Source organism: Cajanus cajan, chromosome 9 (assembly GCF_000230855.2).
Source record: "Cajanus cajan strain Asha chromosome 9, NIPB_CcT2T_4, whole genome shotgun sequence".
In the NCBI taxonomy this organism is placed as follows: domain Eukaryota; kingdom Viridiplantae; phylum Streptophyta; class Magnoliopsida; order Fabales; family Fabaceae; genus Cajanus; species Cajanus cajan.
In genome coordinates this window covers 36,044,365-36,066,998 of record NC_138525.1, presented here as the reverse complement: position 1 = coordinate 36,066,998, position 22,634 = coordinate 36,044,365, and the positions used below count along the sequence as shown (strand labels likewise).

General features: G+C 36.0%; 1 protein-coding gene across 1 annotated transcript; it reads right to left on the bottom strand.

Annotated features, from left to right (window-relative positions):
- Positions 1–20,396: 20,396 nt before the first annotated feature.
- Positions 20,397–20,963, bottom strand: LOC145952094 (secreted RxLR effector protein 161-like). Its single transcript, XM_083064319.1, has one exon. The coding sequence runs from the start codon at positions 20,961–20,963 to the stop codon at positions 20,397–20,399; it is 567 nt and encodes a 188-aa protein (XP_082920445.1).
- Positions 20,964–22,634: the final 1,671 nt, after the last annotated feature.

Here is a 22,634-nt window from a genome sequence, read left to right as displayed (position 1 = left end):
ACTTTCCGATTTTGTCCTTTTGAGTTGGTAGCAATTTCTTCATTACCAACTCTCCCTCATGGTAGACTCGAGGGTGGACTTTCTTGTCAAAAGCCTTTTTGATCTTCCTCTGATAGGCTTGACCATGGCATATGGCGTTCAGCCGTTTTTCTTCAATGAGGTTCAACTGGTCATACCGGCTTTGAACCCATTCTGCTTCGGAAAGTTTTGCTTCCATGATTACCCTTAGGGAAGGTATTTCGACTTCGACGGGTAGCACTGCCTCCATCCCATAGACGAGGGAGAATGGAGTAGCTCTTGTAGATGTGCGTACAGAAGTCCTATAACCATGGAAAGCGAAGGGTAACATCTCGTGCCAGTCTTTAAATGAGACAACCATCTTTTGCACTATTTTCTTGATGTTCTTATTGGTTGCCTCGACTGCCCCATTCATCTTTGGCCGATATGGGGAAGAGTTATGGTGTTGGATCTTGAATTCTTGGCACAGTTCTTCCACCATTTTGTTGTTCAGATTAGATCCATTATCAGTGATGATTTATTTCTCCGTGCTTCCACTAGATTATCCTAAAATCTTTTGGGACAAGAGAGAAAAGAAAAGAAAGATATTTTTGTTCTGAAGTTTGTGTTTTAGAGGGGATTTATTTTTCAAAAATGGTTTTTGTAAGAATGGATGGCCAAGGTAGGCTTATGTGTTTAGGCTTGTTTGATTAAACACTTATGAAGTTAAAAAGTCGTGTTGTGATTCGACAACTTGGATAGCTTCCCTTGAACCTTTCTTGAATTCGGCTCGTGGTACCATCATGGATTTCTTTTGTTTTTTTTTTATTTTTTTTTATTTTTGCCTGAAACACCCTTTTGTGGTGTTTTAGCGGACTTTTGTTTTTTGTTTATTTTGCAACCCTAATTTTTGCCTAGGTCACCCTTTCGTGGGATTCCTAGCGGGTTCTTTGCTCTTATTTTTGCGCATCCCCCTTTTTGGGTTTTCTGCCGAGCTTCTTTTATTTTAAAGGATTTATTTTTATCCATGATGGCACTTGTCGAGGCCAAGGGAAGGTGCTCCAAGTTGTCACACACACTTCCACATAAAAAAATGATGCGGGTTTATTATTATTAAGATGATTTTAACCTCATTCATGTTTATTCAAACAGGGTTAAAAATAATGTGGTTTAGAATTTTATTATAAGCAAGAAAAGAAGCAATGAAGAATGATTTTATTATAATCATAGCGGAAACATGTGTCCTTATTTCATCACTGATATGGGTCCCAATGTTGACCTCTTATATCTCTCGGCCATGCCCCAAATTCACAGTCTCCAATTTCTCTTGACGAGTTGGAGTAGGCGAGCTTCTCTTTCTAGTAGTCTTTGCAGATCCGGAGAGATGGCCTCCTCATCGCTATCCGACTCAACCCATTCATCCTCAACTTTCGGATCCCGGTCAGAGCGAACAATTACAGACATAATTATTTTATTGGTTCTGTTTAGGTTTAGAATTATTAATGTTAATGAGGAAAGAGAGAAAAGAACAAAAGAGAGAGTGATGTGTGAAAAATGCCTCTTTATTGATATGTATTAAAACTGTGCAAAAACCCTTATTTACATGAAAAGGTTCTCATGATCTCGGGTACTGATCATGAGTCCCTAAAAGAGAAAAGAAAAATGTGGAGGGGTCCTATCGTGGCTTGCCCTTCTCTCTACTCCTGCTTTGGCAGAGGGTTCTTGCTCACGTCGGGCGCTGTCGAATCGAAAGTGACCCATCCAGCATCAATAAGGCTTTGGACCTTGTATTTGAGAGCTAGGCAGTTCTCTGTTGAATGCCCTGGTGCCCCCGAATGGTATAAACATTTGTCTTGTGGCTTGTACCAATCGGGGTAAGGTGGGTCGATCTTCCTTGGTGGAACGTAAGCTAGAAGACGTGCTTCCACTAGCTTCGGCAGGAGGTCGCTATATGTGGTCGGAAGTTTATCAAACTTCTTCACAGAGTTGTATTGCGACTTTCCTGACTTCGAAGTAGAGGAAGATGAGGAAATGGTTATGGCACTGACTCCTCTCTCCTTCTTCTTCCCAAAGGTCTTCTTAGCTTTAAATGATTGGGAAGGTTTAGCTAGCTTCCCACTTTTCAGCTCTTGTTCCACTCTTCCTCCAACATGATGGGACTCATGGTCACTGTGCTCAGCCCCTTGTATGTTGTGGTGACGCATGAGTTCCATCATTTGCGCCATTTGCTCCTTGAGCTGTGAGAGCTCAGCTGTAAGCTTCTTATTTTGTTCCTCCAACGCGTCCATTTTCTTGATTTTCTGCGCGCGCGTGAGGATAGAGAGATGACCAGCCACTTTCTAAAATGAATGTTTAATCTAATTTTATTTATGGTATGAATACACTCTCGATGTGAGCTTGATAAGACTCCATCTTTAAGGCGCTGCCTTTTTAAGATGAAGGTTTATCACCCTCCCTAGCCTATGATCTCTCCCCAACGGAGAATCTCAATAGTCATGGGTCCCTTTTACTCACATCGAGAGGGTATTGGTGATCCTAAAATGAATAATTGATGAGGATGCATGAGGTCTTATTGGCAATGATGTACATGCTCCTCGTTTTTTATTATATTTTCACACATGGTCTTTTCTCTCATGTCATGGCATTTTCATGCATGGGGATTTATTCTTAGACCTTATCACGAGGTTATTTATTAATGCACAAACAATTGCACATAAGCATTTACACAAACAATTCACTCATCCACGAACAGTCACGAGCGAATCACGAGGTAGGGGTATCCTGCAGAAAAGTGCATATTCAAGGTGGTTCTAACTGTTCTCACCGGTCTGAGGCCCCCAAGGTGCCCCCATTATAGGGACCCAATTCCTCTCGTCGTAAGTCGATGGAAAGCTCCAACGCACTGTCGGACTTGAGTTCATGGTTATCACCTTGAGTGATGTTTTCCGACAACGGTCTACGGGCACCTATAGACCCATTCGACAACCGGCCGTACTAACATCCACTCCCTATGGCTTACCACTCATGCCCCCGGGTATAGAGGGAACTGTTGTGTGCAAAGGTTTGTGTGCAATTTATATTTCAAACAATTGCAGAAACTAAACATACAACAGTTATTAAAGCCATATAAATAAAGCATGTTATCATACAAACAAGGGGTAATGAAGTAATTTTAACTATTATTTGTTAAAAATAATCTGTCACTAAATGGGACTGACTCTCGAGGCTTCCCCAGCAGAGTCGCCATCTGTCGCCACCGGCCCGAAACGGGCTTTCGGCATTCGCGAAGGATGGTTGGACTCTTTTATTTGTTTAAAAATATGGATTGCTAGAATGACTTATTCTCAAACTGAGACCTTGTCAAACGAGCAATTTTATTAAAAGGCTCACCAATCCATGTTAATCCCAAGCGGGACCCTCCATGGATTAGCGGTTTTCATAAAAAGGAAGGGTTCATGGAGTCGCCACCAATGTTTTACTCAAAACATTGGAAAAAGAAGTTTAAGGCAATCGATTCAAAAATCGACTTCGGCCATGACAACCAGAGTCGGGTAAGGGAGTCGGTTACGCGTGGGGAAGGTGTTAGCACCCCACAGCGCCCCTTTCGGGTTCCCTATGACAGATTATTTCTAAAAATAATAGTGCGAAATTACTAAATTACCCCTATTTATTCTAAACAATTATAACTTAACTATCTATATGATGACAGTTAAATATACACACAGAAAGCAGTAAAAGGAAGGTCTTAAGAAGAAACCTTTGAAGCGTGCTTTTATATTCAAGTAAAACTGGGAAGCTTTTTGGCGTTCCCTCGCTCTACAAGCCCGCTCGCTCCCTCCTAGAAAATTTTAACTATGGAAATCCGGAGGATTTCCCTTCGACTCAGTTCGAGACTCAAGCAAAAAGCTCAGAACTCGAGAACTTTGTCGGATCAACTCTCCGAGTGATTTCTAGGCAGAGCACTGCTCAAAAAAACCTAGAATACTCAAGAAGAGGGTTAAAACTCAGTGTAAAAGTGTCAAATGACGTCCAATTGACGTCATATTTATAGGGATGAGGCGCAGTACGGCCTCTGGGGGTCAATACGGCCCGTATTGAGTTTTTGAACTACAATACGGCCGTATTGAATTCAGTACGGCCGTATTGAAGTTCAAGAAACCTCAATACAGCCGTATTGAGTTCAGTGCGGCCGTATTGAAGTTCAAGAAACCTCAATACGGCCGTATTGAGTTCAGTGCGGCCGTAGTGAACTTCAATCCGGTCGTATTGAGTTCAGTGCGGCCGTATTGTAGTTCAAAATGTTCAATACGGCCGTACTGAACTTTTGGGAGGCCGTATTGGGCTTCATTCCCTCCACTTCCTTATTTTGAGCTTATTACAAGACCTCTAGACCTACAGAGAATCCTCCTAGGGCCTTCCATGAGTCCTTCTGGCTGACTTTTCTTCAGTCCTCAAGAGTCTTCAAGCTTTATTTCCGACCCGGACAATTTTAGGGGTCTACATGTGGTACTCTCTATCTGAACACGTTTGATATTTTAATTATGAAAGATTATGTTCTTCAAATTTTGTTATCTATGTGTTATGGTATACGGGGTAGAGGGTGTGACATTGTGTGTTGCTTGAACCAACAGAGCTAACAAATACTTCCAATACAAAGCATTATGCAAATTTTACTTGCGTAATCCAATATAATCCATTAACCATAAAGATCAAATATCATCCATTGTCTTCATGTTTATATCATCAATTTTCTCATCACAAAACAGAACATATATATAATCACATATATATCATCAATTTTTAACATATATATAATCACATATATAACCACAAAATCTATATCATCAATTTTCTACCCCTGTTTGGCTTAACCAAACAAAAAAAAAAAGTTAATTCGAAGAAATCAATGATATATAGAACATAAAAAAAACATCTATATAAAAGATATACCAAACCTTAACCATTAAAAAACTGAAATGTAAATTGTTCAACATAAGACCAAATTAAAAATAAATTATAAACCAGAATTCAAATTGTTCATAAATTACATTGAAACATAACAAAAACATAAATGTAATGCAGTTCCTAGTGAGTGTGTGAGTGAGCTATTCATCTAGATAAGGGATGTTCATTGCATCTAAGTGCTCAAAAATAGACTAAAATCATTGCTTGAGCTCTTGATAGTCTCGCCTTTGAGCTTCCCTCATGTCATCCAATTTAGCTAACATTGCAAGTTCAAATGCTAACAGAGGTTTAGGCTCTTCAGCTTCAACTTGTGGTTTCGCTTCAAGTTGAGAAGGTTCACTATAACTTCCAAATTGGGTGCGTCTTCTCTAGATAATCAGCCTGTATTGGTCTTAACTAGTTTCATCATCTTTAAAGATTTATCCTTAATATCATAGATATCTCTTGTTGATTCTCTAGCTTCTCCTTCTAGAGGTACATTGTAATGAGCTAGCATTTTGGTTATGAATACAACATATGCACACTTGTAATCTATCAGCCTTCTTATTTTTAGCATTGTGTCTTCAACTACAAATACCCAATTAATCTGAATTTGATTCTTTATACCAACCTTAAGAATCATATAATTCTCACTCATTTGAGCATGGTTACTTCTGTTGAGATTGGGGGAAATTGAGATTATTGAGATCACCTCTGGAGATTAAAGGTTTTGATGATAACAAATGTGTGGAACAAAGCTGACCAAGGACATCAACAACATAGAAGTCAAAAACAAAGTCAAAGAAAAATGTTATGTAATAGGAGTAGCTTATAGATTGCTTTGATTGAGTTTATTTTTTGTGTGTGCTTTGTGCATGAGCTAATCTTTGTCTAATCTGATTAGGGGTGTGTATGATGATGAGTTTAAAAGGTTAAAAAGTTATTTTGAGACTTAAAATAAGATTTTTGAAAACTAACTCAAAATAATCGATTATCATTAAATATAATCGATTATTCTAGCAACAGGTAAAAATGATACCTTGCTGCAATAATTGATTATTTGTGAAATAATCAATTATCCCAGAAATGACTCTCTAGAATAATCGATTATCCAGCAAAATAATCGCTTAAATTATTCCTGGTTGATTTCCAGAAATCATGAAGAACAAAATAATCAATTATTCTTTAAAATAATCGATTATCTGGTTCTGAAAAACTTATAAATAGTTTGAACATTTTGAAAATTCAAAACAGAGATAGAATTGAGAATCAAAATTAGAAAAACATGTTTGTGAAGTCTTTGTGACATTCTTGGGGAGTTTTCTTTGTGAAACCAAGAAGAGAAACGTCTTTGGAATACTTTGAGAAAAGATCATCATCATCACATTCTTGAAAGGAAAAAGATTAAGATTTGCTTATGAATTCTAGGTGAATTCGTTCCTTAATTCTTTGTGAATACTTGTAAATATTGAGTAGGTTTCTCAAGTGGTAAGGAATTCTTGTAGTGGGTTTCTACAACGGGTGCTTTCTTGAGGTCAAGAAAGTGGTTATCTTGAATGTAGGAGTGTATGCATGTGTGGTATGCTTGTAAAACTTCTTCATTAAGATAGTGGAACAAATCTTGATCAGGTTATGATTGAGGACTGGATGTAGGTCACATGTGGAGTGGCTGAATCAGGATAAAAGACTAGTGCAATCTTCTCTTACCCTTATCTTTTACTTTGTGTAGTATCTTGGTTGTATATTGAAAAGATTGTTCTTGATTAATATGTTTGCATGAGCAACATTGGTTTGAACTGAATCAAACTATTACATATTGTTCTTAACTTTGAATGTCATTATTGGGTAATCAAGAAAACATATAGGATTCATTCTTCATTAACAAGTCTTTGAGAAACTTCTTTGAAAATTCATTTTAGAAAAGTTTAAATTGAAATAAAGATCCTAAAAACTTTGAAAATTTTTAAAGTGTCATAGAATCCAATTCACCCTCCCTCTTGGATTGAGCCATTCTTTTCTAACAATTGGTAACTAGAGCAAGGTTCTTGAGTGTTATTCAAGATTTCAAAAATGGTCAATAGCATCCTACCCTATGGTGCGGGTGTGTCTATTCATACACCTCCTGTTTTCAATGGTGAAAACTATGTCTACTGGAAAATTAGGATGAGAATTTTCATTGAAGCAATTAACATTGCTGTGTGGGATGCAATTGAAAATGGACCCTATATCCCTATGACCAAAGATAATGATGAGAAGAGAGAAAAGCATTGGAGTGAGTGGAGTGATGATGAAAGAAAAAGGGATAATATGACTATAGAGCCAAAAACATCATTACATCTGCATTGTTTATTGATAAATTTTTCAGAATATCACAATGCAAATCTGCTAAAGAAATGTTGGATACTTTACAAGTCACTCATGAAGGAACAAGTGATGTAAAGAGATCTAGAAAGCATACTCTTATAAGAGAATATGAATTGTTAAGAATGAACAATGGTGAATCTATTTCTGACTTTCAAAAGAGATTTACACACTTGATAAATCACCTTGTTGACCTTGGCAGGAAATTTGAAAAAGAAGAGTTGAATTTGAAAGTGCTGCAATGCTTGGACAGATCATGGCAAGCAAAGGTGACAACTATAGAAGAATCAAAGGACTTGACCTCATTAACCCTTGCTGCTTTCTTTGGGAATCTAAGAGAGCATGAGCAAAAGCTGCATATATTTGAGGAAAATGAACAGAAGGAAAAAAAGGCCAAGGGAGTATCACTAAAGGCCTTGAAATCAACCAAAGGCAAAGAGGTGTGTGAAGAATCAAGCTCTGAAGATTCCGAAGCTGAGAACTTCAACTTGCTGGTGAAGAAGTTCAGAAAATTCATAAGGAAAAAGAGGAATTCCCCCTACAAGTTCAATAAAAAGGCTAACAAGAAAGAGGAAGCAAGTACATCCTCCTACAATTGCTTTGAGTGTGGGAAACCAGGACATATAAAAGTTGAATGTCCAAACCTCTTGAAGAAACAACAAGAGGAAAAGAAAATGAAGAAAAATGGCAAAGGGAAGAGAGCCTACATTGCTTGGGAACACAATGACTCAAGCACAACAAGTGATGAATCTGAATTTGAAGAGAACAACTTGTGTTTGATGGCTGGAGCTGAACAAGACACAATAGTAAGTGATTCTGACCTTGAATCTAATCCAGACTATGATCAACTCCACGAAGCTTTCATAAAAATTCATAAAGAGGCTGTGAATTTAGATGCTTTAAATTCAAAGCTCAAAAACAAGTTGTCATGGTATGAAAATGCTTTAATTAAAGCTAAACAAGAGCTTGAGGATTTGAAACATGAGCATGAAAATCTTCAAACTATTTTCAACTTTAGTGAAGCTCATTGTGAAACCTCCTCTTCCTCAAAAAGTTTTTGTGAAAATTGCAAGACTTTTGAAAAGGAAAATGCTGATTTAAAAATCACTCTTGCAAAGTTCACAAATGGAAATGCAAATTTGAATATTCTTTTGGGAAAACAAAGAAACACTTTTGATAGGAGTAGACTTGGTTTTAATCAAAGCATGGGCATGCCATTCAAGTCAAAAAAAGGAGTTTTTAAGAAAAACCAAGATTTCAAAAAATTTAAAAGAAATTTCACTAGACAAACAACTTGCTATTATTGTTGTAAGAAAGGTTACACATTAAGGAATTGCTACTCTAGGAAATATGGAGTTCCAAATGGAGAAATGGTTTGGATTAAAAAGAGCCAAAAGCTGAGAACTAACCTACAAGGACCCTTCACATGGGTACCTAAATCCTTTTTCTGAATCTTTGTTGTAGGAATGCTTGAGGGCCAAGAACTTACTATGGTATCTTGATAGTGGCTGCTCAAGGCATATGACTGGAGATCCTTCAAAATTCTCAAGTCTGAAATTGAAGAATGAAGGGTATGTTACCTATGGTGACAACAACAAAGGGATAATTCTTGGTGATGGTAATAATGGTAACTCCTCCTCCCAAACATTGATTGAGAATGTATTGCTTGTTGAAGGGTTGAAACATAATTTGCTGAGCATAAATCAACTTAGTGATAAAGGATTTAAAATTGAATTTGATAATACTTGTTGCTTGATATGTGAAAAAAAGACAAAGGAAATCAGATTCATTGGAAAAAGAATTGACAACATATATATGCTTGACTTAGAACACTCCATAGCAATTTCAAATACTAAGTGCTTAATAACCAAAGAAGACAATATTTGGCTTTGGCATAGGAGAGCTGCACATATTCACATGGATCATTTAAATAAACTGAGTAGGAAGGAATTAGTGGTAGGATTACCTAAACTCAAGTTTAGCAAGGACAAACTATGTGATGCTTGTCAAAAGGGCAAGCAAGTGAAGGCTAGCTTTAAAAGTAAAAATCAGATTTCCACTACTAGACCTTTGCAATTGATTCACATGGATTTGTTTGGTCCTTCAAGAACCATGAGTCTAGGTGGGAACTACTATTGGTTAGTTATTGTAGATGACTATTCAAGATTCACATGGGTTATGTTTCTTGCAAATAAGAATGAAGCTTTTAATGCCTTTAGGAAATTTGCCAAGCTTGTTCAAAATGAAAAGAATTCAAACATAACCTCTATAAGAAGTGACCATGGAGGTGACTTCCAAAACATTTTGTTCCAAAAATTCTGTGAGGAGCATGGTATAAACCATAATTTTTCAGCACCTAGGACACCTCAACAAAATGGGGTTGTTGAGAGGAAGAATAGGTCTCTTGAGGAACTAGATAGGACTATGTTAAATGAGACAAAATTGCCAAAATATTTTTGGGCTGATGCCATTAACACAGCTTGTCATGTGTTAAACAAAGTTCTGATCCGGCCCATACTAAAGAAAACACCCTATGAAATTTACAATGGAAGGAAGCCTAACATTTCATACTTTAGAGTGTTTGGGTGTAAGTGCTTTGTGCTGAACAATGGGAAAGAGCAACTTGGAAAATTTGATGCAAAGATTGATGAGACAATCTTTTTAGGATATTCTACAAATAGCAAAGCCTATAGAATCTATAACAAGAGAACTCTAGTTGTTGAAGAATCAATTCATGTTGTGTTTGATGAGACTAACAAACAAGAGACAAAGCAAACTGAAATAGAAGACTTGACTGATTTACTTGATCAACCTCTATTGGAGAGTGAACCTAATGAAAATCCTAAAGAGAGTGAATCACATGAAACCACTAAGGATACATGTGAACAATTGCCTAAGGAATGAAAAACTTCTAGGGACTTATCAATGGATAATATTATTGGAAATATTGGTAAGGGAGTGTCAACTAGAAGTGCCATTAAGAATATTTGTAATACTATGGCTTTTATGTCACAAGTTGAACCTAAGAGCATAGATGAAGCACTAAAAGATGAACATGGTTAATGACCATGCAAGAAGAACTAAATCAGTTTGAAAGAAATCAAGTATGGGATTTAGTGCCATTACCAACTGATTATCCAATTATAGGAACCAAGTGGGTTTTTAGAAATAAGCTTGATGAGTCAGGAATTATTATAAGAAATAAGGCAAGGCTAGTGGCTAAGGGGTATAATCAAGAAGAAGGAATTTATTATGATGAGACTTTTTCCCCTGTAGCAAGGATAGAAGCCATTAGATTACTTCTTGCTTATTCTTCTATAATGAATTTCAAGCTTTATCAAATGGATGTGAAAAGTGCTTTTCTCAATGGGTTGATACAAGAAGAAGTGTATGTGGAGCAACCACCAGGTTTTGTGGATTTTAAAAATCCTAATCATGTGTACAAACTTAAAAAGGCACTTTATGGCTTGAAGCAAGCTCTAAGATCATGGTATTACAGGTTGAGCAAATTTTTGATTGAAAATGACTATGTAAGAGGGAAAGTAGATAACACATTGTTTGTGAAAAACTTTAAAAATGATACAATGTATGTCCAAATCTATGTGGATGATATAGTGTTTGGATCTACTAATGTCTCTTTATGCAAAGAATTTGCTAAAACCATGCAAGGAGAATTTGAAATGTCAATGATGGGGGAGCTTACATTCTTCTTGGGGTTACAAATCAAACAAATGAGTGATGGTATATTCATAAGTCAAAGCAAGTATTGCAATGAATTATTGAAAAAGTTTGGTACGGAAGGGTGTAAGGAGGCTGCAACACCAATATCAAACACATGCAATCTTGACTTGGATGAGAAAGGCATAGCTGTTGATAACACAAAGTATAGAGGTATCATTGGATCACTCTTATATTTGATAGCTAGTAGGCCTGATATAAAGTTTGTTGTGTGCTTGTGTGCAATATTTCAGGCAAATCCAAAAGAATGTCACTGAAATGTGTAAAGAGAATTCTTAAATATCTGAAAGGTACAAATAATGTAGGTTTGTGGTATCCAAAGGGAGTCTCACTAAGTCTGATAGGCTACTCAGATTCAGTCTATGTTGGGTGTAGACTTGATAGAAAAAGCACAAGTGGCACTTGTCACCTACTAGGAAGTGCACTTGTCTCATGGCATAGCAAACAGCAAGCTTGTGTTGCCTTAAGTACAGCTGAGGCTGAATATATAGCTACCGGGAGTTGTTGTGCTCAAATTCTTTGGATGAAACAACAACTAAGAGACTATGGAACTGAGTTGAATAAAATACCTCTGAGATGTCACAATACAAGTGCAATAAATCTGACCAAAAATCCAATTTTGCACTCTAGGAAAAAACACATAGAGATAAGACACCACTTTTTGAGAGATCATGTTCAAAGAAATGATTGTGTTGTAGAGTTTTTTGAAACTAGTAAGCAATTGGCTGACATATTTACAAAACCTCTACCAAGGGAAAGATTTAATCAATTAAGAATTGAACTAGGAATAGTCAATGAATCTTGCTTGAATTGATTGTGATTTGAGATTGATTGTGTGATTGTTTGGAATAAGTGTGAAACATTGATGTATAAAAGAGAGTGTTCAAGAATTGAATTAGATTTGGAGTAGTTTGAAAAGTTAAATTTATGAGAAGAAAAACTTCTCTGGAATAATCGATTATTTTAAAATTTAATAGATTATTTCAAGTGAGCCCATAATAATAATCGATTATTTGGGTAATAATCGATTATCTGGGAGATGAAGAATTCCAAGAGCCTCTGTAATAATCGATTATTTGGGGCAATAATCGATTATCTGGGAAGCAGAATATGAAAAGCCTTTGGAATAATCGATTATCTTGGAAATAATCAATTATCTGGGCAAAGTTGAGGAAAACAACCCTCTGGAATAATCGATTATTCCAAAAATAATCGATTATTAAGTGTAGACAGGGTTTTTAAAGGTTTTTACTAATACAAATAATCGATTATTTGTATGGATAATCAATTATTTACGTGATTTTTGGTTTTCCAAAAGCATTTTGAACGGTTTTATTCGCGCCAAATCCTTAACTTTCCATTATTCTTCAGTTGAGTAACCTCTCCCCACTCAGAAACGTGTTAGGGCTTTAAGAACCTCCAAACCCTCTCAATTTTCCATATACTCACATTCTCTCAACTCAAAAACCCTAACCTCTTCATCTTTCTCATTCTCTTCATCTCTACCAAAACCCAACCATGGCTTCTTCCTCCAAAAGACCCAAGAAGCTAGAAGTGAGGGGGAGCAAGCGTCCTCTGCCCTCAGGGTAACTTATTTCCAAATGGTTTGCAGATGAGAAAACCCAGGAATATTACTTCAAGTGGTATGCGGGTCGGAGAATCATCCCTCCCAAAACCCTGAAGTTGAAATGGTTCAAAAATGAAGGGTTTAGCTTCCCTACTCTGCTAGAGCACCAAGACCTTGGAAAGTTCTTGGAACTGGAAGGACCCTACTACCCTGAGATGATAAGGCTGTTTCTCTACTTTGCTACAAGCAATGAAGGGATAATACAATCAGTTGTGAAGGGCAAGCTGATAAAGCTTGACGGACCAACCATGAAGGCGGCTACCGGGCTGAGTGGCAATGTGAGTACCAAACCCCAACCCTTCAACTTTGGTGATTTTGAGCAGCTGACAACCTTCAGAGACTGTCAGAGAAATCCTGAGAACACCAATTACAACAAATTCTTGGTGGGAGGTATGAAGAAAAATTCCCATTTAATTTCTTTCATTATTGCCTGGATGCTTAAACCGCGTTTGCACAACCATGCTCAAATGTCAAGGGATGAAATTTTGCTGATGCATGTTATTAAAAAGAAAATTAAGATTGCTTGGGTGTCGGTGGTGAATGACTGTATGTGGAAGGCCAAAAGTAAAGAGGATGGTCCAATTCCTTATGCTTTATTGCTATCTAAGATTTTTGAGAATGCAGGGGTAGACTTGACAGGGGAGAAGAAGATTATTCTCCATGCCTCTAACAAAATTGAAAAATCTTCCTTGCATCACATGGGGATGCTAAAATAGGAAGATAAGTGGGTATTTAAAGGAGATGTCCCTCCAACCCCTGAATCGACAACAGATGAGGATGATGTTCCATCTCATGATGAGGACCAGCCACCACAGGTTGAAGCTGAACCTGATAGAGAGCAAGAGGCGGAGCCTAAACCATTCTCTCCATTCGAGAAAATTATGATTAATAAACTTGATGCTGGTATGGAGATGTCTAGAAGGCACGAGTCAATATATTCGGGTATTCTTGATCGATTTGATACCCTTGATCATGAAATTAATCGACTTAAGACTCACCTTGGGATGCTTGAGGACTCAAAGTGATTAATGTTATGTTTTTTTTTAATTAGGAAGTTTAAATTTCTGGTTTTTAAAATTTCAATTTCGATTGGGTTGTAATCACTTTAATTTTGTTACCATTTTATTGCTTTATGTTGTTGAACAATTTGATTTCAGTTGGAATTTGAATTTGAATTTCTGATATATTGTGTTTGAATGATTCTGATTTGGTTTATTGGTAGTGTGATGTTCTGTTTTGCACATTGATATATGGTTCTTTGATGTTTGGTTGGCATATTTGATAATGATTTTGGACTCTGAATTGTGAATTGTATCTTGTGATTTTGGCTAACCAATTCATGTCTTTGTTGCTAATCTGATGCTTATGGCTTGAATATTATGATTCAAGTTCACAAAGTTTTTTTGGTTGAGCAATACCTATGTTATGTTAAATCAGTTCGTGTGGTATTGTTCTGAGCATATAAGGAGTATGCATAAACCTCATAGTTGTGTGTTGTGGACATACATAGCTTGGTTTGTTTTTGATGATGTCCAAAGGGGGAGAAAGGTTTTGTGTTGAGTTTGTTTTGCAGGTTTTGAATATAAAAAAAAAGGCAAAGCAAAATGGACAAAGTGGCATAGCTTAGCTTGGTTTGTCATCATCAAAAAGGGGGAGATTGTTGAGATTTGGGGAGATTGAGATTGTTGAGATCACCTCTAGAGATTAAAGGTTTTTATGATAACAAATGTGTGGAACAAAGCTGACCAAGGACATCAACAACTTAAAAGTCAAAAACAAAGTCAAAGAAAAATGTTATGTAATAGGAGTAGTTTATAGATTGCTTTGATTGAGTTTATTTTTTGTGTGTGCTTTGTGCATGAGCTAATCTTTCTCTAATCCGATTAGGGGTGTGTATGATGATGAGTTTAAAAGGTTAAAAAGTTATTTTGAGACTTAAAATAAGAATTTTGAAAACTAACTCAAAATAATCGATTATCATTAAATATAATTGATTATTCCTGCAACACGTAAAAACGATACCTTGCCGCAATAATCGATTAATTGTGAAATAATCGATTATCCTAGAAATGACTCTCTAGAATAATCGATTATCCAGCAAAATAATTGATTAAACTGTTCTTGGTTGATTTCCAGAAATCATGAAGAATAAAATAATTGATTATTCTTTAAAATAATCAATTATCTGGTTCTGAAGAACTTATAAATAGTTTGAACATTTTGAAACTTCAGAACCGAGATAGAATTGAGAATAAAAATTAGAAAAACGTGTTTGCGAAGTCTTTGTGACATTCTTGGGGATTTTTCTTTGTGAAACCAAGAAGAAAAACGTCTTTGGAATACTTTGAGAAAAAATCATCATCATCACATTCTGGAAAGGAAAAAGATTAAGATTTGCTTCTGAATTCCAGGTGAATTCGTTCCTTAATTCTTTGTGAATACTTGTAAATCTTGAGTAAGTTTCTCAAGTGGTAAGGAATTCTTGTAGTGGGTTTCTACAAGGGGTGCTTTCTTGAGGTTAAGAAAGTGGTTATCTTGAATGTAAGAGTGTATGCATGTGTGGTATGCTTGTAAAACTTCTTCATTAAGATAGTGGAACAAATCTTGATCAGGTTATGATTAAGGACTGGATGTAGGTCACATGTGGAGTGGCTAAACCAGGATAAAAGACTAGTGCAATCTTCTCTTACCTTTATCTTTTACTTTGTGTAGTATCTTGGTTGTATATTGAAAAGATTGTTCTTGATTAATATGTTTGCATGAACATCATTGGTTTGAACTGAATCAAAGTATTACATATTGTTCTTAACTTTGAATCTCATTATTAGTTAATCAAGAAAGCATATAGGATTCATTCTTCATTAACAAGTCTTTGAGAAACTTCTTTGAAAATTCATTTTAGAAAAGTTTAAATTGAAATAAAGATCCTAAAAAATCTGAAATTTTTTTAAGTGTCATAGAATCCAATTCACCCCCCTCTTGGATTGAGCTATTCTCTTCTAACAACTTCCTCTAGCAGCAAGAATCCAGACAATAACATAATGGCGCAATCAATATTCCATAAATAATCCACCTGTATTATATGTAATTTTCTTTTTCTCACGCCTTTTGATTATTTTATCAACTTCTCAAGTTGATACATCTCTTAATAAAATTTCAAAAAATGATTCCTTTTCAATTGTAAAACCTTTGTCCTTAATACCATGAGCAACACCTTTCCTATCTAGGCCACTAATTGTCTTAAAAACATTATCACACAATGTAATAGTAATTCTTTTCACTTCAAAAATTAAATTCTTTCCTAAATTTGCATATAAGACTCTAACCAAATTAGGATAGTAGAATCCACTAAGAAAAACAAATGTCTCTACACCTTGGGTTTTCAAAAGTGGCTGAAATGTAAAACCTTGGTTACCTAACCATTTAAGATAGAGTACCTTCGGAGGAACAATATCTTTGCAAGCAAAGGATTCATTGAAGACTTCTTCTTGGATATTCCTTGTGAACCAGGGATGAACAAACTCTTTGTTAGAAAAGAATGGCTCAATCTGAGAGAGGGGGTGATGGAGAAGATAGGAGGAGTGAATGTTGTTCTTCTCCTATTCTTCACCTAGGCTTGGATCTTCTTCAAGGAGCTTGAATCCGAAGATGGAGAACTCTAAAATGATGAAGGAACACGAGTGGAATGAGGTCTAGACTTGGATGGAAGCATCCAAGCTCAAGCATCAATGGAGAGCACACTTCAAAGAGAAGGATTCTAGGGGAATTCCTAAGGTTTTTGAAGTTGAACTCAAGGAGACTTTGAGAGGGAAACTCGGCACTATGGCTCACAAATTTCATTAATCATTCAAAGTGAGTACAATAAGGTGAAGGAGGGAACATATAGCTTCCGAAAATTAGGTGGACACTTGGCGCCACATGAGTGGCCACCATGTTGGCGCCAAGTTTTGAATTCAAATTTGAATTTGAATTCAAAACTTGTCACACATGTGTATGACCGGTCCCATGGGTGCTTGGTGCATTTGGCTTTGATTTAGTGTGCATTTAGGGTTGAATTTAAGTCACACATGTTCAGCTAAGGTGGCATAATCCATGTGACTCAAAATGCAACTTAAATGCATGCTAAATTAAACCTAATTTTGCCTAATCCTCTTAAACTAATATTCCTCCTTAAATCCTACTCTAATGACCCAAATACAATGGTCCAACAAATAAAATGGAAAGGAAAAATTACAAGAATGAAAATGAGCCCAATATTGGGTACCAAAAGCCCAAAGGCCCATGAAGCCCAAAACTAGGCCCAACAAGCCTAAAACCTAAAATGCTACTCTATGTGGTCCAAAATACAAGACCAAAATATATGATACCTATACTAACATGATGTATACAAAACATATGAAATTAGCTATACAAAATATGGCCCATGAAAAGTTCAACTTGGGCCTTCCCAGGCCCAATGGGCCCGATGGGCCCTGACTGGCCCAAACCTTCATGTCTAGCCAACTCCTCTTGGATCTTTGAGTATGTCACCTCTTGCACTCCAAAGCATGATTCCATCAGGGGGTGTGTTAATTGGATTCTACGACACTTAAATTTTTTTCAGAGTTCTAAGGATCTTTATTTCTACTAAAACTTTTCTAATATGAATTCTCAAAGAAGTTCCTTGAAAGACTTGCTAATGGGAATGAGTCTTATATTATTTCTTGATTAATCTTGATAAAGTTCAATGTTAAGAATTCTTAATATGCAACACTTTGATTCAGTTTAAGCCAATGTTGTGCATACAAACATATTAATCAAGATTATCCATTTTAACACTCAACCAAGATTTTACTCAATGTAAAAGATAAGAGTAAGAGAGAAGAATGCACAAGTCTTTTATCCTGGTTCAGCCACTCCACATGTGACCGACATCCAGTCCTCAATCATAACCTGATCAATATTTTTCCCACTATCTCAATGAAGAAGTTTTACAAGCATACAACACATGCATATACTCCTACATTCAAGTTAACCACTTTCTTGCCCCCAAGAAAGCACTTCTTGTAGAAACCCACTATAAGAACTCCTTACCACTTGAGATACCTACTCAAGATTTCCCTTACACTTTTCACAAAGAATTAAAGGAACTAATTCACCTGGAAGCTGAACAAATTAGACTGTGAATTCCAAAAGCAAATCTTAATCTTTCTCTCCCAAGAATGTAATGATGATGATGATCTCTTTCAAAGCATTCCAAAATGTTTTACTTCTTGGTTTCACAAAAAAAAATACTCCAAGAAGGTCATAAAGACTTCACAATATGGTTTTTCTCTTTTTGATTCTCAATTCGTTCTCTGTTCTGAAGTTTCAAAGTGTGAAAGCTATTTATAAAAATTTCAGAACCAGATAATTGATTATTTTAAAGGATAATCGATTATTTTTTTCATGATTTCTGGAAACCACTCAAGAATAGAATAATCAATTATTTTGCAGGATAATCGATTATTCTAGAGAGTTCTTCCTGGAATAATCGATTATTTCATAGATAATCGATTATTACAGCAAGGCTCTTTTCACCTGTTGCTGGAATAATTGATTTACTTAATGATAATCGATTATTTTGAGTTAGTTTTCAAAAACTCAATTTTATACTTCAAAAAATCTTTCCAAGTATTTTAAATCATCATCATACTCACTCTTAGTCAAATTATATTAAAATTTACTCATGGACAAAGCATACACATGCAAAACAAGCTAATCAAAACAATACAACTCATAAGAACTTATAAGCTATTCCTATTACACATCATGATATTCATATCTTCCTTTTTTAACTGATTTGTGTCCTTGGTCAGCTTCAACTCCTTTGTTATCATCAAAACTCTCATACTCCAAGTCTGAGTTGCTTCATTATTCCATGAATCTCAACACTCTTCAACTTCTTCCACCAGAGATTCAGCCCGTTTCCTTCTTGAGGAAGTCTAACCTTGAGTAGCCATTAAGGGTGTTGGCTAGTCTCGGTTTTCTTGGTGTTCAATACACTTGCCTCTTCTGGTTTTAGCCATTGATGGGTTTTGATGAAATAGGTTTTTGAGGAGAGGAGAGGATAGGGTTGTCTCTTAGGTTTTCAAAGATTAAGAGATAGATAATGAGAAAAAATGAGTCTCTTGGGTTTTAGAGTGGGTTAAGTATGAATAAAAGAGGTTATTAAACCATTACTAACGTAGGTAATTGATTACTAGATATGTTAATTAATTAATTTAGTATGTGTGCACCAAATTTGCTTCATAAGTGATGGAATCCTGCCTAGGAAGGCAAGAGGTGACATATTGAAGGAGCCAAGAGGAGTTGGCTAGACATGAAGGTTTGGGCCAGTCAGGGCCCAATGGGCCTGATGGGCCTGGGAAGGCCCAAGTTGAACTTTTCATGGGCCATATTTTGTTATAGCTATTTTCATATGTTTTGTATACATCATGTTAGTATAGGTATCATATATTTTGGTCTTGTATTTTGGACCACATAGAGTAGCATTTTAGGTTTTAGGCTTGTTGGGCCTAGTTTTGGGCTTCATGGGCCTTTGGGCTTTTGGTACCCAATATTGGGCTCATTTTCATTCTTGTAATTTTTCCTTTCCATTGTATTTGTTTGACCATTGTATTTAGGTCATTAGATTAGGAATATACAAGAATTACTTAAATAGGTAAAATAGGTTAAACTAGGTTTAATTTGGAAGTCATTTAAGTTACATTTGAGTCACATGTTTAGCACCATGGGTGGCTGAACATGTGCCACTCAAATTAACCCTAAATAACTCTCAAATCAAACCTAAATGCATCTAGGCACCTAAATTTTCGGACTAGCACATGGGAGCCAAAATTTGAATTCAAATTTCAAGTTTGAATTCAAATTTTGGGCGCCACATGTAGCCTTGGATTTAGGCGCCCAAAGTTGCACACTTGGAACCCTACTTAAGTGATTCTTCCACTCTTTGTATTCACTTTTGAGAATAATGAAATTTGAGAGCTTATTCAGCCAAATTTCGTTCAAGAGTCACCATGAGAGAAAGCTTCACCTTAGGAACCCTTCTAGGATTTCCTCCTCTTTGAAGTGAGCTTTCCCTTGCACCTTAAGCTTGGATGCTTCCATCCAAGGCTTAAGCCTTCTTCCTATCCGAGAATCTCCTCCATATAGTGTTCATCTTTGTGGTTTCCATCTCCTTGAAGAAGATCCGTGCATAAGGAGAGCTAAGGAGAAGAACATTCATCACTCCTCCTTACCATTTCCATCAATAAGTGTAGAGGTAATCGATTATGTAGATTGGTAATCGAATAACTTAGTGAAAATGCATAAGGATTTCCACATACCAGCAATGGTAATCGATTATCTCGATAGCTAATTGATTAACACAATAAGATTAAGTGTGTAATCTAAAAACAAAGTGTTAAATGTGATTTCTTATGAGTGAATGAACATGTATCATGGTTGTATACTTTTATCAAACAATTGTTTCATGTATAAATATACTCTAACAGATATAAGTATTGGGATATGTAACTTAGGTAAGATTTGACTCACTAATGATGCCAAGATTGGTTCTTAGCATGTAAAATCTTTACTTTGGTAAGAGCTTCGTGAAAATATCAGCTAATTGATTCTCTGAATCTATAAATTGAATATCACAATCTCCTTTCTCTACATGATCTCATATTAAATAATGACAAACTTCAATGTGTTTTGTTCTTGAGTGTTAGATGGGATTTCTTGTAATGTTGATTGCACTAGTGTTGTCACACTTGAGTGGAATTTGATCAAGCTTTAAACCAAAGTCTTGAAGTTGATGCTTGAGCCAAATTGATTGAGCATAACAACTTCCAGCCACTATGTATTTAGCTTCTGGTATAGAAAGTGCTACATATGTTTGTTTCTTTCTATGCCAAGATACAAGGCATTCTCCAAATACATGAAATGTTCTACTTGTGCTTTTCTTGTCTAATTTGCAACCTACAAAATTAGAGTTAGAAAATCCAATCAAGGAAGGGGTTGTGCCTTTAGGATACCATAATCCGACATTGAGAGTTCCCTTGAGGTATTTTAGAATTTTCTTCACAACCTTCATGTTTGATTCCTTAGGAGTAGATTGATATCTTGCACATACACAAATGCTAAACATGATATCTGGCCTACATGCTATGAGATGTAAAAGAGATCTGATAATTCCTCTATACTTTGTGTCTTCAACTTCTTTTCCTGTATCATCATTATCTAAGTAGCAATTAGTAGAGATAGGTAAATTTGATATCTTACAATTCTCCATTTTGAATTTCTTTAACAACTCCTTGCTATATTTAGTTTGACATAAGAATGTTCCTTTCTTCATTTGTTTGACTTGCAATCCTAAGAAAAACTGAGTTCTCCCATAATTGACATATCAAACTCACCCTCCATGTTTGAAACAAATTCTTCACGTAGAGAGGGGTTAGTTGATCATAGATAATATCATCAACATACACTTGAACCAACAAAATACCATTAAAGGCTCTTTTTATGAAAAGAGTTTTGTCAACATTGCCTCTTTGAAAGTTATGAGTCAAGAGAAACTTACTTAGCCTTTCATACCATTGCCTAGGGGCTTGCTTAAGTCCACACAAAGCTTTCTTAAGCTTGTACACATGATTGGGCAATTTAAAATCAACAAAACCAGGAGGTTGTGAAACTAAAGTTAGATGAAAACACATAGAAGGGGGGTTGAATATGTATGTGTGTGAACAAAGGAATTTTAAAAACGTTTTCACAAGGAAGCTCTTTTTCGTCCAGTAAAAATATTAATTTGAATGCTTAATAGAAATTATGCAGCATTGGTTTAACAAAAGATTTTTGCGTTTGAGAGTTTATCGTCTACACAGGAAAATGCTTATTAACCAAAAACTATTCTTTAAGATAATAAATTAAACAAGTGTGGTTTTCATCTGAAGATATTTATAATAAACAATAAGCATTGGACAAAGTTTTCAGTGTGATAAATCAACCAAAAGAAATTGCGTTTGGAACATAGAAAAGTAGTGCAAAGATTTTTGTATTGGTTCACTCAAACTGAGCTACGTCCAATCTCCTTCAATTGAAGGGTTCCACTACATATTCAATGAAGTTTAGTGTTATTTTTTAGCCTCTTCAGGCTCACAGTGAGTATTTTCAACCACTCCTAGTCCTGAGTATTCTCAACCACTCCTAGTTGGCTAACTTCACTCATTAGCTCTAATATTCTTTAATCAGCCTCTTCAGGCTCAAAGTGAGTATTCTCGACCACTCCTGGTTGCGAGTATTCTCAACCACTCCTGGTTGGTTAATAGCACTAGTATTCTTTGTTTACCCTCTTCAGGCTCTTAGTGAGTATTCTCAACCACTCCTGGTCCCATGTATTTCTCAACTACTCCTGGTTGGCTAACTTCACTCATTAGCTCTAGTATTCTTTATTAAGCCTCTTCAAGCTCTCAGTGAGTATCTCGACCACTCCTTGTCCCAAGTATTATCAACCACTCCTAGTTAGCTATTAGTACTATTATTCTTTGTTCAGCCTCTTCAACCTCTCAGTGAGGATTTTCGACCACTTTTGGCTAGCTAACTTCACTCATTAGTGCTAGTATTATTTATTCAGCCACTTCTAGATCGCAGTGAGTATTCATTGACAAGCCTCTCCTGGCTTTTACAAGTATTCTTTCCCTAGCCTCTTCAGGCTTTACAAATGATAGATAAATGATTTGGTTTGGGTGTTTGGTTTACTCTCACAAAGAGGATACAAGTATTTTCTACACTCACTAAGGTGCATGTTCCTAAGTTACACTTAGAACTCCTTAGTCTACAGAGATAAATACAAAAATTGTACACTTGACTCTATAAGCTCTGTCTCTAGTTTCATTGCTTCGTGGGCTTGATATCACTCTTTGCTAACCTTTCCAGGTTTGAAGTTATGACATTTATATAGTCTTGT

What these genes read in the sequence shown, in the direction of transcription:
- LOC145952094 (XM_083064319.1), bottom strand. Translation starts at nt 20,963, where the DNA reads ATGGAGAATTGTAAGATATCAAATTTACCTATCTCTACTAATTGCTAC.